Source organism: Amborella trichopoda, chromosome 12, assembly GCF_054954075.1.
Source record: "Amborella trichopoda isolate Santa Cruz 75 chromosome 12, AtrichopodaSantaCruz75HAP2 v2.0, whole genome shotgun sequence".
NCBI classification, from domain to species: domain Eukaryota; kingdom Viridiplantae; phylum Streptophyta; class Magnoliopsida; order Amborellales; family Amborellaceae; genus Amborella; species Amborella trichopoda.
The window spans coordinates 40,976,354-40,990,204 of NC_142347.1; the positions used below are offsets into that span (position 1 = coordinate 40,976,354).

The 13,851-nt window shown below is 35.2% G+C and overlaps 1 protein-coding gene and 1 long non-coding RNA gene across 2 annotated transcripts; both read left to right on the forward strand.

Moving 5' to 3' along the window:
- Positions 1–1,916: 1,916 nt before the first annotated feature.
- LOC148779592 (uncharacterized) lies at positions 1,917–6,789 on the forward strand. Its single transcript, XR_016045862.1, has 2 exons — positions 1,917–2,163; positions 6,598–6,789. It is a non-coding gene; the product is annotated as an uncharacterized LOC148779592 (long non-coding RNA).
- On the forward strand, positions 2,161–5,475 carry LOC18447006 (DOMON domain-containing protein / dopamine beta-monooxygenase N-terminal domain-containing protein). Its single transcript, XM_006857108.4, has one exon. The coding sequence runs from the start codon at positions 2,335–2,337 to the stop codon at positions 5,080–5,082; it is 2,748 nt and encodes a 915-aa protein (XP_006857170.2). The 5' UTR covers positions 2,161–2,334; the 3' UTR covers positions 5,083–5,475.
- Positions 6,790–13,851: the final 7,062 nt, after the last annotated feature.

Here is a 13,851-nt window from a genome sequence, read left to right on the forward strand (position 1 = left end):
ATAAAGTGTTTTAGTTATTATATTTTATCGAAAAGATGGCACGTACCAAATTTTATATTCATATAATTTGTATAAAAAATTTAAAAATAAAATACTTTGAGACATCGGATTTAAGATCAAATGGTGAGTGGCTCTCTCGATCAAACTTAGCTAGCTAGATGGTAGGGGAGGCATGGATCTACTATGCTGTAGAGAAAATATAGAAAGGTGCAGATTAAATACTTTGTGTTAATTTTTCTTGACTTATTAGGTTAGGTATTCCCATATAATGGGCCATTAATACACTGGTTTGGTCTTAAACCATATCCTCGACTCCACCATACCTAATTATGCGCCCTACTTTCTAATAAATGCTTAGAATCAATACAGTGAGTACATGCTCTCTCTCTCTCTCTCTCTCTCTCTCAAATGCTCAAAATCAATGTAATGATTACAGCCATTCGAAAACACGGTTGTCCCACCCATGATATCGGTAATTACGAGCAAATTCATTTTAAAAAGGTAATGCAAAATGAATAGTCAGAAAAAACGTTGTAAAATTGACCTTTTTTAAATCTCCTACTTGATTAATAAAGGTCGAAGTGGATATATATGTTTGAGCAGGGGAATTTGTTTTTCCGACATGAACTTGCAGTCACGGCCCAATGAAAATAGTTCTAATTTAAACAAAATTTGGGGGTGGTTCACACATTAACTAGAATGTAAAGTAAAAAATGCTTAAACAAGCTTAATAACCAGAACCATCTAAACTTCAAAGATCTAACTCTTTTTTAACTTTCCAAAACCACACATACTATCCAAAAATGTGGTTTACAAAATAATCACACCAAACAATATTTCACCATTTCCTGATTCATATGAACCTTCCATTCTAAAAAAAGAATGAAACTTGTATTCTGATCTCCAAAATTCATGCAAGCATTTTGATAAAGATTGGTCAAGCTTGGGCTTTGTTGCTTCCACGTTTCCTTTTCTGTGATCTAATTTTCCTCATTTTCTCATCTCATTTTAATTTCTAGTTCCTCTTCATTTGAGTATGGTCTCTAGATTTGTATGATTGCAAGACAACCGCACAAACCCTAAAGCAACCCTAAAACACCTGGAAAACTCACTATATTTCTCCTATTATATAAAACTTATATACTTCCTCTTATCCAACCGTCTAGTCAAATGGGCAGCGGAGATGACTCTAATCACAATGTCAAGCATCTAAAATACTTTTAGGTGCAGCCTATTGAGATGATGACACGTATCAAATTTCATATTTATATAATTTATAAAAAAAAATTGAAAAATAAAATACTCTAAAGCGTCAAATCTAGATCAAATGATTAGTAGCTCACTTAATCTAAATTAGAGGGCTGGATGGAGGAAATATATAGGGGTGGCAATGGGTCGGTTTCGACTAGACTTGAAATCGAATCTAAATAGTGTTTGGGTCTAAAATTTGGACCCATACCTAAACCCGTCGGGTCCCCAGTATGGTCAGATCCATTGCTGATGACTATGAGCTTCTTGTTTTGTTTTGTTTTTTTTTTTTTACCATCGCATACCCTATGGCTATGAGTTATTTTCTTTCTGTTTTTGTTTGCTAATAATACGGTAAATGTTGTCAATATAGTGGCAATATGAACGCTTAGTGCACGTCTAAAGACACATAATTACCATCATATCCTTATGGCTACGTATACGAGTCGGGTCCAATTGAACCCAGACCCGGACCTAAATGGTATTTGAGTCGACTATTTGGAGCCGTACCGGGACCGGAGATCAGGTCTACCCGTCGGGTCTCGAGTCCGACCGGTGCATTGGCACCCTAGATACATGGAAACCTTTCCCTCTCTCCAACGAACGCAATCCCGATTCCCCCTCTTTCTCTAACGAACACATTCCCTCTTCCCCGTCTTCCCCTTCCCTCTCTCTAGCTTTCTATCTCTAACAATTTCTTCACCTGATTCTCTCTCTCTCTCTCTCTCTCTCTCTGCAAGACCCATTTTCAATGAAGTTGTCGTCCACCTGCATTCCGTCAGGCCGAATGTTTTCTTTCCACATTTGAAAGGCAGAAGCACCGAATTTGAAAGGGACGCAAACCCCATTTTCTCTATGCTTCTCTGCAAAAACCCTATTTTTCTCTCGGTCTCTGCGACAACTCCTCGCTCAAAGGTACTCCTTCCCTTCCCCCTACACAAAATCTCCACTTGTTCATCTCAATGCAATCTCACAATTTGTTTCTTCTCTTCAAAAAGCACTCTGATTTCTTTGAAGATACTGTAGTCGTTTTCCCCAAAATTGTTCATTTTCTTCTCTGATCTGATCTGGGTTCAAGCTTCTTTAATGGCGATCAATCGGGGTGTTCAATTATGGATTTTTTGTGGTTTAATTATGGAAAGTTTGACCCTTTTAATGGCTGAAACCTGCCCAAAAACCAATCCTCTGGTGGGTTTCGAATCAGAGTTCTCGATGGTTCAACACCAGCTTAGAGGGGTGATCAAAATATTGGACGATTGCTCGTTTAGGGTTCAGAATTTTGACATGATAGAGGGCTCTGATGTTCATTGGTGGGGAGCCCTAGGGCCCAATTTCGAGAACTTGACCCATGGCTACGTGATCTCAGATGATAGGCTCAATCAAACCTACAAAAATGAAACCCTAGTTTTTTCTCTCAAGAATTATACATGGGATCAAATCAAGGTTATTGCAGTTTGGGATAAATCATTTGCCTCTGATTTCGGTCATGTTCTCCTGAACCCTAGAAATGAATCGAATATTGCGGTTCCCCCTCCTTTGAGTCCTTCATTGGCTCCCTCTCCCTCTCCCTCTCCCTCTAGTGACATTGATCCAGGGTCCTTTAATGAACGTGGACTTATCAGATCAATCCACATCAAACCCACCATGTTCGATAACTGTATGAGCCTCTCGCCTGAATTTCGACTGAGATGGACCCTAAATTCCGTATCTGATACAATCGACATAGGTTTAGAGGCAGCTGTTAGTTCACAACATTACATGGCTTTTGGGTGGGCAAAGCCTGGTTCCTTGGGTGAGCTCATGCTTCAAGCCGATGTTGCAGTTACAGGGTTCACAGAGGCGGGATTGCCATTCGCCGATGATTATTACATCACTAAATATAGTGAATGTTTGATAAGTAAAGATGGAGATGTTCAAGGGGTGTGTCCTGATACAATTTATGAAGGGGATGATCGCGTTTTGGTTAATAACACAAGGTTGGTTTATGGCCATAGGATTGATGGGGTTTCTTTTGTTCGATATCAGAGACCTCTTCAAACTATCGATAAGAAATATGATGTGCACGTGTATGCCACTGATAACATGACAGTAGTTTGGGCAATGGGTTTGATAAGGCCTCCTGATGCTCTTCGTCCTTATTATTTGCCTCAAAATCATGGTGGCCTAAGTAGAGTGGCTTACGGCCATACTAGCCTCAATATCTCGAAAGCCATAGATGATTGTCTGGGCCCGTTAGAGGCTGAGGATAAGGAAGATCAAGAGCTTATTGTAGCTGATGGTAAAACTCCTCTTGCAGTGGTTACTGACATAGCCATGCACTATCCTAACCCCCCAAATCCTCCTAAGGTTCTCTTCATAAACAAGAAAGAGGCTCCACTTTTGAGAGTTGAAAGAGGGGTACCAGTTACTTTCTTGGTACAGGCAGGGCATGATGTCCCCTTTTATATTACATCTGATCCAATTGGGGGGAATGCTTCTTCTAGGAATATGACTGAGACTATCTATGCAGGGGGACCACAATCACAAGGTGTTCCTGCAAGCCCCACTGAGTTAGTTTGGGAACCTGATAGGAATACTCCTGATCAAGTTTATTACCAGTCATTTTTTGGGCAAAAAATGGGTTGGAAAGTGCAGGTGGTTGATGGTGGTCTCTCCGATATGTATAATAACAATGTTTTTCTAGATGACCAACAAGTTACTTTGTTTTGGACTTTGTCAAAAAACACGATATCTTTTGCAGTTCGAGGAGAGAAGAAGAGTGGGTATTTGGCAATTGGTTTCGGCGGGGGGATGGTGAATAGCTTTGCTTATGTTGGTTGGGTCAATAGTGATGGCAAAGCTCGGGTTAGCACGTATTGGATTGATGGCCGAGACGCGATGAGTGTGCATCTAACAAATGAGAATTTGACGTATGTGAGGTGTAGATCAGAGAGCGGGATCATAACTTTTGAGTTTACACGAGCATTGGCACCTAAATGTAGCGGAAGGATGGAATGTAATAATATCATCGACCCAACTTCGCCCCTTCGAGTTGTGTGGGCAATGGGTGCTCGTTGGTCGGTGGACCACTTAAGTGAAAGAAATATGCATTCCATCACAAGTAGTCGACCTGTTCGAATTCTCTTGTTGAGGGGCTCGGCAGAGGCCGAACAAGATTTAAGGCCTGTTTTAGCAGTTCATGGATTCATGATGTTTGTGGCATGGGGCATCTTGCTTCCTGGTGGTATATTGGCAGCTAGATATCTAAAGCACGTCAAAGGAGATGGGTGGTTCCAATTTCATGTCAAGCTTCAATATTCAGGATTGTCGATCGCTTTCCTTGGTGTTCTTTTTGCAGCTGCTGAGCTCAGGGGATTCTTTGTTAGCTCCCTACATGTTAAGTTTGGTATCACAGCTATCCTTTTGGCTATTGCACAACCTATTAATGCATCTTTTAGGCCTAAGAAATCTGCTAACAACGAGGAGTCTTCATCGAAGCGGTTTTTATGGGAATATCTTCATATTTTCACTGGGAGAGGTGCACTTCTTGCCGGAATCGCAGCTATTATAAGTGGAATGAAACATTTGGGAGACAGGTATGGGGGGGAACATGTCAAAGGTCTTAATTGGGCCATAATAATTTGGTTTTTAGCTGGTGCAATGATTGTTATATACTTGGAATACTGGGAAATCAGGAGGAGACGGGATAAAAGTTTTGGAAAAAGTAATTGGGTGCTGGGAAACAGTGAGGAAGATGATTCTGTTGATCTTTTGCATTCAAATAGAGTAGTTAATGGGCGAGGTCCAGCGTCCTCTGAAAGAATGGAAGTTCAGTTGGAACCATTGAATCGATAGACAAAGTTTTGTTCTCATGAGAAAGTACCTTCTTTTTGTCACGGAATTTTTCCATTCACGGGGAGCATGAGAGGGGACCCATTTGGGTTTGCTTGGACGAATATCAGTGTGACCCACGGATTGAACTTTATTGTGGTATCTATGGACATTGGTAGCAATTTATTGCTTCAAAACAGGCTCGCAGCAATTAATAGCACCCCCATGACATGTAATTATGAAAGGCAAATACATTTGTGATAGGGAAGTGGCTCGTTCATTCCAAAGTAATTCCAAAATGAAGAGATTATATTTTTTCTTCCTACTTTTGCACGTGTGGCCATTTTACAAGGCCATGTTTAAGGAACAGTGTCTTTTGTAAGTTTTCTGATATAATGCATGGTGAACTTTTCAATATAGTCAGATTAACTGAGTTAAATTCTGCTAGTATGAGTTATTTGGCTCCATGTGATGTTTTTGATGTTTGACCTCTAAAATCAAGTATATTGATCTTGTCATTCCCCTTGTTACATTATTTTTAAATGAGCTCCATTTTAATTAGTTAGTGTTGCACATATAATGTCATTGCCAGTGCTCCAATGGTTCTCTTTACCATCATTGGCTGCTTAATCCAATTTCTATTTGCTTTGCTCCAAGCATCCTCTTTTATTTGTGTTTTGGAGTAACTTGTATGATTATCTATTCAGTAGTTCTCGCCGTATTTTATTTTATTTTGAAACAGTTCAATAGTTATTACTGTATTATACTGCATAAACCTTTTCTTATTTTACTTGTTTATTCTATCCATTTTCTGAAAATGGATATGCATGAAATGTGACTCTGACTGAGCAAGGTACCTCACAGCAAAGTATAACAGTAGTTAAGGATTTTGTTAGATGAAGAGAGCACCATTTCAGGATAAGGACAAGTTTCTCCTGTTGGCTAGTGTCCATTTTTTTCTTTTGTATTTCTCCTTGGATTTTGACTCTTTATTTGGGGCTTGAAGGGCATTCTCCCATCTTTCAAACTACTAAAGAACTATGAAAGAGATTGATCTTTGCTTGTTTACAAACAATAAAATTGATTAATGAAAACACACCAGCCAGATTTTATTAGATGTTAAGATGATACTAGATCTATCTTGTTACACATCAAAAAAAGAAAAATATAATTCTAGATCTATACAATTTGGACACACTGTCTCAATTTGATTTGTGTATATTGTCTATTTTCCATGGAGTTAGATGTGTCGGGTCTTGTAAGTGATTATGCCAAAGTTTGCTCTTGCCAATAAGTTTGAAGACAATCTTAAAATTCTGCCAAAATTAGTATTCGTACTCAAAAGGAAGTTTGTAGCTCTGGACTTCCCCATTACACCCGATTGTTGCTGAACCAATCCCATTCTAATGCACTGGAATGCACACTGAAGTTATAGAATTGTTCAGATTTCTTGGTTTATTATGTCTATGTCTGACTTTCATTCATCTCATTTTGTTCTCCTTACAATTAATTTTAATCTCTTTACAATTATGTCAACAGAGAGGGCATGGGTGAGATTTGAACATGTGCTTCCACTGTGAAAGCTGATGGCTCCACCTCTCTGGTTCCTCTACTACTGCAATAGTTCACATGTTAACTGTTTATGCATGCATTGTGTATAACCTAAGAACTCATTTAATTACAAAACCTTTAACTCTTGAAGTTATTGATGGCATTTTCACAATTTCGATATCTTGCTTGTTCCTATTGGTGCAAATTTTAGTTGGGGTTGGGCGTTTTAAGTCTTGCTCTTGCCCCTGCCTGTTGTTTTTGTGAATTGTGAACAATAAAAGGTTTAGATTCCTTAATAGAGATTGTGAAAAGATACCAAACAGGGATGATAGTTACAGGATTTGCGGTCCTGTTCTCTCACAACAGTTTGAGATTCATTGTGGATGATGAGATCTAATTTAAATGGCTAACAAAATTACATAAATACGGCATTCAAAAGATAAGTCTGGTTTTTGCCCTTTTTAATTATCCAGCTCCTAAAATAGCATGTTATCTGCCTTGTTTTACACGTTCATTTACTTGTATGAAGAGTAAACAAGGTTCACTTTGGCATGCACCTGTTTGTTAGACACTGGATATGTATGCCTCTTAACTTGATAGTGATTAAAATTATTGTATATATGCATGCATGTGTGTGTTTCTAATACACTTCTAATGACGATGTTAGAACCCTGCTCTTTTGATGTTAGAAAACCCCACTCTCAAAATTTGGACTTTAAAATACCTTTTATTGTATTGATTTATTTTGAAGACAGGGGTGTTAAAAATAACTATAAAATCCATCCTACATGGCAGGAGAGAATAGCTAGTGTCTCTTAATAAACTTCAAATCATCTGCTAGAGTATGAAATTACCCTTCCCCTAAAATTAGGACAAACTAGGGAATCACCCATTTGTAACTAGATTCGCTATCTTATCCATTGTTAATAAATCTGGTTTCAATATCAGTTTAGTCTTAACGACTCAAATATTTGTCTCATTTTGGTGCTGGTAGCGTGGGTGCTCTCTCTCATGAATAGGAGAAAAATCTGGATCAGAGCCCTTAGCCTTAAAACTTTTTTGTTTCATCAAAAAAAGAGAGTGGCAAAATTGTCTCTTTCAAAAGGATATGTTTCTCATGTAGACCCTTTTGAAGATAGAGATGTCCATGGATCCCAACTAAGAATTTGAACTTTTATAGATTTAGAAAGTGCATACTCATGAACATTCAAAATTATATGCAGAAAAATAAAAAGGATAGTGTGATCCATATGATCATGGTAATAGCATGGTCATAATAATGATGGCCATTCTATCAATAAGTTAGAATTCGACCAGAGGAAGAACAGGTGAACATATATTATTTGTGCAATTGTATGTGTCACTCTGCTTCCATCAGACCATCCAACCCAAAGGTTGGTTGGAGGTGATCCATATGTATCATGCTGTTATTATTTTCATCTTACTCATACTAACCTTCTGTTGGCCTAAGACCAGCGGATCTTTCAGTTATCAAAATTCAAAATTAGCTAATCACGCATGTAAATCAAAGCTCTAATTATAATAACAAACTGAACAAACACATTGCATGCAATCTCTATCAAGGAACCAGTATGAAAGTAGAGCAAGCAAAATAGGAGTTTATGGAACAAACTGCCATTCAAATGATACCAATTCACTTTTCAAAAAAAACCGAAAGCATTAATCAATATCTCAATGTCTAGCATTACAAATTATAGATTTCAAACCTACGATCTTTTTGCACAGCAAATCCTTTGCCCAAATAGTAGTATTAAAACACAATATGAGGCATAAGAAATAGGAACCAACTCAGTACTTTTAGGGGTTTATCTGGTTGGTGAATAGAATATTGTCAAAAAAAAAAAATGTTCGAGAGAGGGAGAGTTAAGACAGCTTGTGTAAAGGTGCTTTAACCTATACTAGTTCTATTATACGTGCATTGCATTTAGAAATGAAATAAGCGATCGCATACGATGCAGAGTATCTATGAAGACAAAAGTCCTTAATATTTTTGGACGATAATGAAAGATGCTGATTATTTATTTAATTTAATATTCCAAAGGATAAAACAAACAATTTCATCAGAATTTACGTGTAATACGTGTTTGGAAACCATTTCATGTGAAAGTATTCGTGACGATCAAAAGATTTTTGGAAGTTTGTTCCACACTTTTTGGCGTGTTTTTTAATACTTTGCTAAACTTAAGTACCATTACTTTAGAACTTCTTTATGTTTTTATTGAGAGATGTTGTCTTTACATTTATTTGATATAGTTTAAAGCCATTATGGTTAGCTATTGCTAAAAGACAAATTGTTTCATTCAGGTGGACCGCATATTTACGGTCCAAAGGTATAAAGCATCCATTTTAAAGATGGATGCAAATGGGTGGTCCATTTGAAAACAAATGTAACTAATGGTCCAAGTATTATCTTAATATTTGTTATCTTAATATAATTATTATGGGTGCAGTTGGCATACGGATGCATCCGTAGGTGTAGAGGTAAGGTGCAACTTCAAATTTTATCATGGTATATAATTTTGATGTAAAATGTTCTTAGGATTATCAAAAAATCTATTTTTATATCTAATTATAAAATCTTAAATTTCAAAAATGGTTAAAATCAAGTAGATCTATAAACATAAGAAAATCTTGAAAATGAATTGTGTAGATAATATGTTGTAAAATGTACTAATTCTCAGACTTAAAATCTTTTTATTTTTCATAGTCATACATTTCGATGTCGAGATGATCAATCAAAGGGTTTTCAACATTAAAGCTACCTTTTCCGATGGATTTTTGAGGGGCATCCATAGTTCTACATTATAAGGTAGCATCCTCATATAAACTTTTTCCAATTATTATTTCTAGTTTTCAATTATTTTATTTTTTTCATATTTATGATCTCCATGTTAAATATTATATATTCTCTAAATATTAGGATCAAATTATATTTAAAACATATATTTATTGCCAAGCCACCAAGCTGGACCCTTTCCCAAAAAAAAAAAAAAAAAAAAAAAAAAAAAAAAAAAAAGAAAAGTGGGATCCACACTCCTTTTTGCCTGTGATCTTTTCCTCTCTTTTTCGTACAGGATTGGTTCCTTATGCTAGTTAGTCCGAGACCAGATCAGCCTCTTGATAGGCCAGAGTAATTCACCAATAATGTAGGGAAAATTGGGTGGTTCAAATTCTAATTGCCTGGCTAGAGTAATCGGTTTTAGTTTTGGTTAACAAGTTGGGTATTTTAAAAAATTCAAAAAAAATTATATAAAATATAAAAAAATAGGGGATTTTTTTTGTAATACATTTTTTTTAATGTTTTTCATCGATTTGGTAAAAATTAAAAATTGTTTTGGTCATTAATATTTATTTTTACATTTGTCTCTTTTTTTTGAAAAATTTCAAAAATACCCTTGAGTATAAATCGATTTTTTAAAATCCATTTTTTTTTCATTTATTTTTAACTTCATTTGAATGTGTTTTGTTTAATCATGCTTTAAATATATTTTTTATGTTTTATTAGATTTTTTTTATTTTTTAACATTTTGTTTACTGCCCAAAACTTGCCCAATTAAGGTTAAACTGGTCAATTTATCGATTAGTACCGAATAACCACTTCATACATGATGTCCGATTAACCGTTCCGATCCAATTTATCCTGCACTGTTCGCCAATCCTCAAGTATGACTGGTGTGGTTTATGAAGATGTCATGAAAATGTAATCTTTGGCGCTGAATAAATAAATAAAACAAGGGTTGCATTCTGCAATTTCTTTAGGTTATGCTTGACGTATGTCTCTATTCATATGTTTTGTCCTTTCTTACAAGAACATCGCTAGCTTTTTGAGCATGGGACGAAGAATGAAGAAATTTCCAATCGTCAATAACGAGATGTTAAAAAAAAAAAAAGTTGGTAAAGGACAAAGAGAGTTGACCATGTCTGGAGCCTCTGGTTTTGAGAATCCCGACATCCATACGTGGCAGTAAGGTTTGCAATGGGCCGGGCTTGGGCTGGCTGGTCTTGGCCCTGTCCTCATCCCTATTGGGCTGGCCCAAGCCCATCGCTTTTTTAAAGTCGGGTTAGGTAAAAAATAAATAAAATAACTAGTTCAAACCTTACCCCACTTTTTCTTTCTTTCTTTTTTATTTTTTTATTTTTTTATTTTTAATTTTTTATTTTAATTTTTTATTTTTTATAAAGGCCAGGCTCACCTGGAGCAGAGGTCATGTGTCTCACTGGGGTAAAAGGATGGATTGGCACAACCATGTTCAACTTTCCTCACAATGAATGGAACCCTACCCTTTTCAAAATAAAAAGACAAGAGAAAGTAGTGCAATGTGTGTGGCTCTAAGGAGCTATTGTTTCTCTTGTAAAAAATTAGGGAATTAAAGCGATGTTCAAAAAAAGAGAGAGTAGGGAATTGAAGCTACTTTGGTGGTGGGTAACTACTTTATTTATTATTTGATACTTATTTTTAGGGTTTCTCTTGAGAACAACTAAGATTCGGTGCTCCATCTCCGTTCTTTATGAGCAGACAGATTCGGTGCTCGATCTCCTTTCTTTATGAGCCGACAGATACTCCACTATTCAAATATAAATCATTTGTAAGGTGCGAAAGAAATGCTTACATATCTCACTTCAATACTACTAATAATGCACGTGATATTTAATATAAATCACTCAAACATGTTTATCATTGAAAAATATTTTCAATAAAACATGGTCTTAGAGATCATTGAATTTATCTTTACTGTTGAATACCTTTATGATATAATTATGATTTTTTTAAAACCATACAATAAATAAATAATTCAAGTATACTATTTGTGATAAAATACGATTATAGGGAGACAAAATTTTTTTAAATGCTATTTTAAATAGAGGAATAAAACTTGATATAGTGCAAATGAAAAAAAGTGAGAGAAAGTTAGAGGAGACGTGATCAAAATTCATAATTAGAAAATAAAAATTACTCATGTATCTCCCAAAAAAAATTTAAATTTTATATATACTTCATCACATATTTTTTTGCTAGAAATACAATATTGTAGTTGCAAAAGCAATTTAATATTCAAATAATCATAAAAAATTAAAATACATATAAAGGAAAAAATTGAGATGAAAATAAACCGATACATCATTTAACATAAGAATAAAAAAAAAACAAAAACTAATTTTATACTTCCCAATAGAGAGACCAAAAGAGACATAATCCATTTGGAATATAGCAAGAGAAAGCTAGAAAAAAGAGTATTATAATTAAATAAGTTATATGCAATTAAAATAAATAAAATAAAATGATTCAATAAAAATAAAATAATAAAACTAAAAATAACAATAGTAATAGTAACAATAGTAATAGTAATAAAATAAGGGATGATTAAAAGAAAAGAAAGAATGAGATGAGAGAGAAGAGGGATGGGCATGAGATGACATGTATGGATATAAAAAAGATGTGGGGGAGAGAGAGAAAGCATGGGATGATATATATGGGCATGAGAGAGATGTAGGGAAGATAGAGTTATTAAAATCATGGGATGAGAGAGATGTAGGGAAGATAGAGTTATTAATATAATGGGATACGTGGCGAAAGAGTGAGCAGGGTAGTCTTCTCTCTTAATATATAATAATACATACGCTTTAGGTTAGAAAGAAAAAAGAAAAAAAAAAAGTTTATATAAAGATGAGGCTCTAAAATATCAAATTAAGGAGCACGTCAAATTCATAAGAGGATGATGTTTTGATGCTGAAAAACTCTCAATTTGATCATCTCGACCTCAAGATTTATAGACATGAGAAAAATAGATCCCAACTTTTAGAAATAGTACATTTTGTAATGCATTATCTAAAGCGTCATTTTTTCAAAATTCTCAAGTGTTTATAGATCTGTTCGATCTACATTATTTTTTAGAGAATTGTTCGATCTACATAATTTTTTAATATTTAAATTTTATAATTATAGATAAAAATAAATTTTTAGATCATCATAAAAATTTATATTACTCAAACAACATATTTCAGCACTATTTGAAAGTGCATCTTAGTCATTGTTTAGGTCCTCTGCCTCATACAAAGTTACAAACCAAACCCAAAAAATAAACCCCAAAAGAGATTAGAAAATGTGCATCGATGAAGTAAAAAAAGTAGATCTCATCAATCGAATAAAGCGGAATTGAAAATGTTATTTCACATGGGGGCCCTTCTCTAACTCAGTTTTGTTAGATTACAGGGTCCCCCAACTCAGGGGGGAGGCTCTCTCTCTCTCTCTCTCTCATGCTTATAATTTATATCATTTTCCTAAGCAATCAACATACGTCAAACTTTGGGTTGCGGTTCCAATGAAAACTAATGAATGTCTCACTATACTACACCTTAACCAGGTCTCACCTCCCTTCCTCCCTCTTTCTGACCACCTTCCTTTCTATTACTAAGATCTTTGTCTCACTATTGAATATACCATAACATCCTCTTTCTCTTTCTCCCCCTCTAACTCTCTCTCTCTCTTTCTCTTTCTTCTTTCTTTTTCTTCTTCCTCTTACTTCTTTTTTTTTTAATTTATTGGGGGAAGACAGGTCCTACTCATGTTTCAAATAATTTGAGAGTTGGTTTTTGTTTAAAGTATTAGTAGATGCTGATTTTTTTTTTTTTTTTGATAATTTAGTGGGGTAGACCGCTCTTACCTATTTTTTAAAATAGATTAGAAGTTAGCTTTTTTGAAAAGATATTAGTGGGGTGGTATTAGTGGTTAGAATGAAAATCACAATGTGGTAATTAAAGTATAGGGGTGCTATACTAAAATTTCATCCATTTTTAACTTTATTGTTAGGAGGCGGTGTCAGTGAGAATAAAAACCACAACGTCATTACTAGAATTGGGGGTGCTATCACGGTAAAGTTGACCGAAATGGTTAGTCGCATATCTTCACTCATGCCCCTAGACAGTCGAAAGCTGCTCTCTGTTTGCCAAGTGGCTTCTTATTTGCCTCTCATTAAAAGAAATAAAGAGCCAAGACTAAGCCTCTCATCCAAATAGAAAGGAAAAAGGGCCACATTAGCTTTACATTTTCCAAAATTTGTAGGAACCGTGCTGCCTGCAAAATTTTAAAAATTTTATTCCTATTTCCAAATGGACCCATGTAAAAAAAAGGAAGAGACAAAAAACAAAAAAAAAGAACCAACATTAAACCATGAATTCTAAGATCCAACCACAAAAAGCAGCACAATGGAAGATTATCACGTA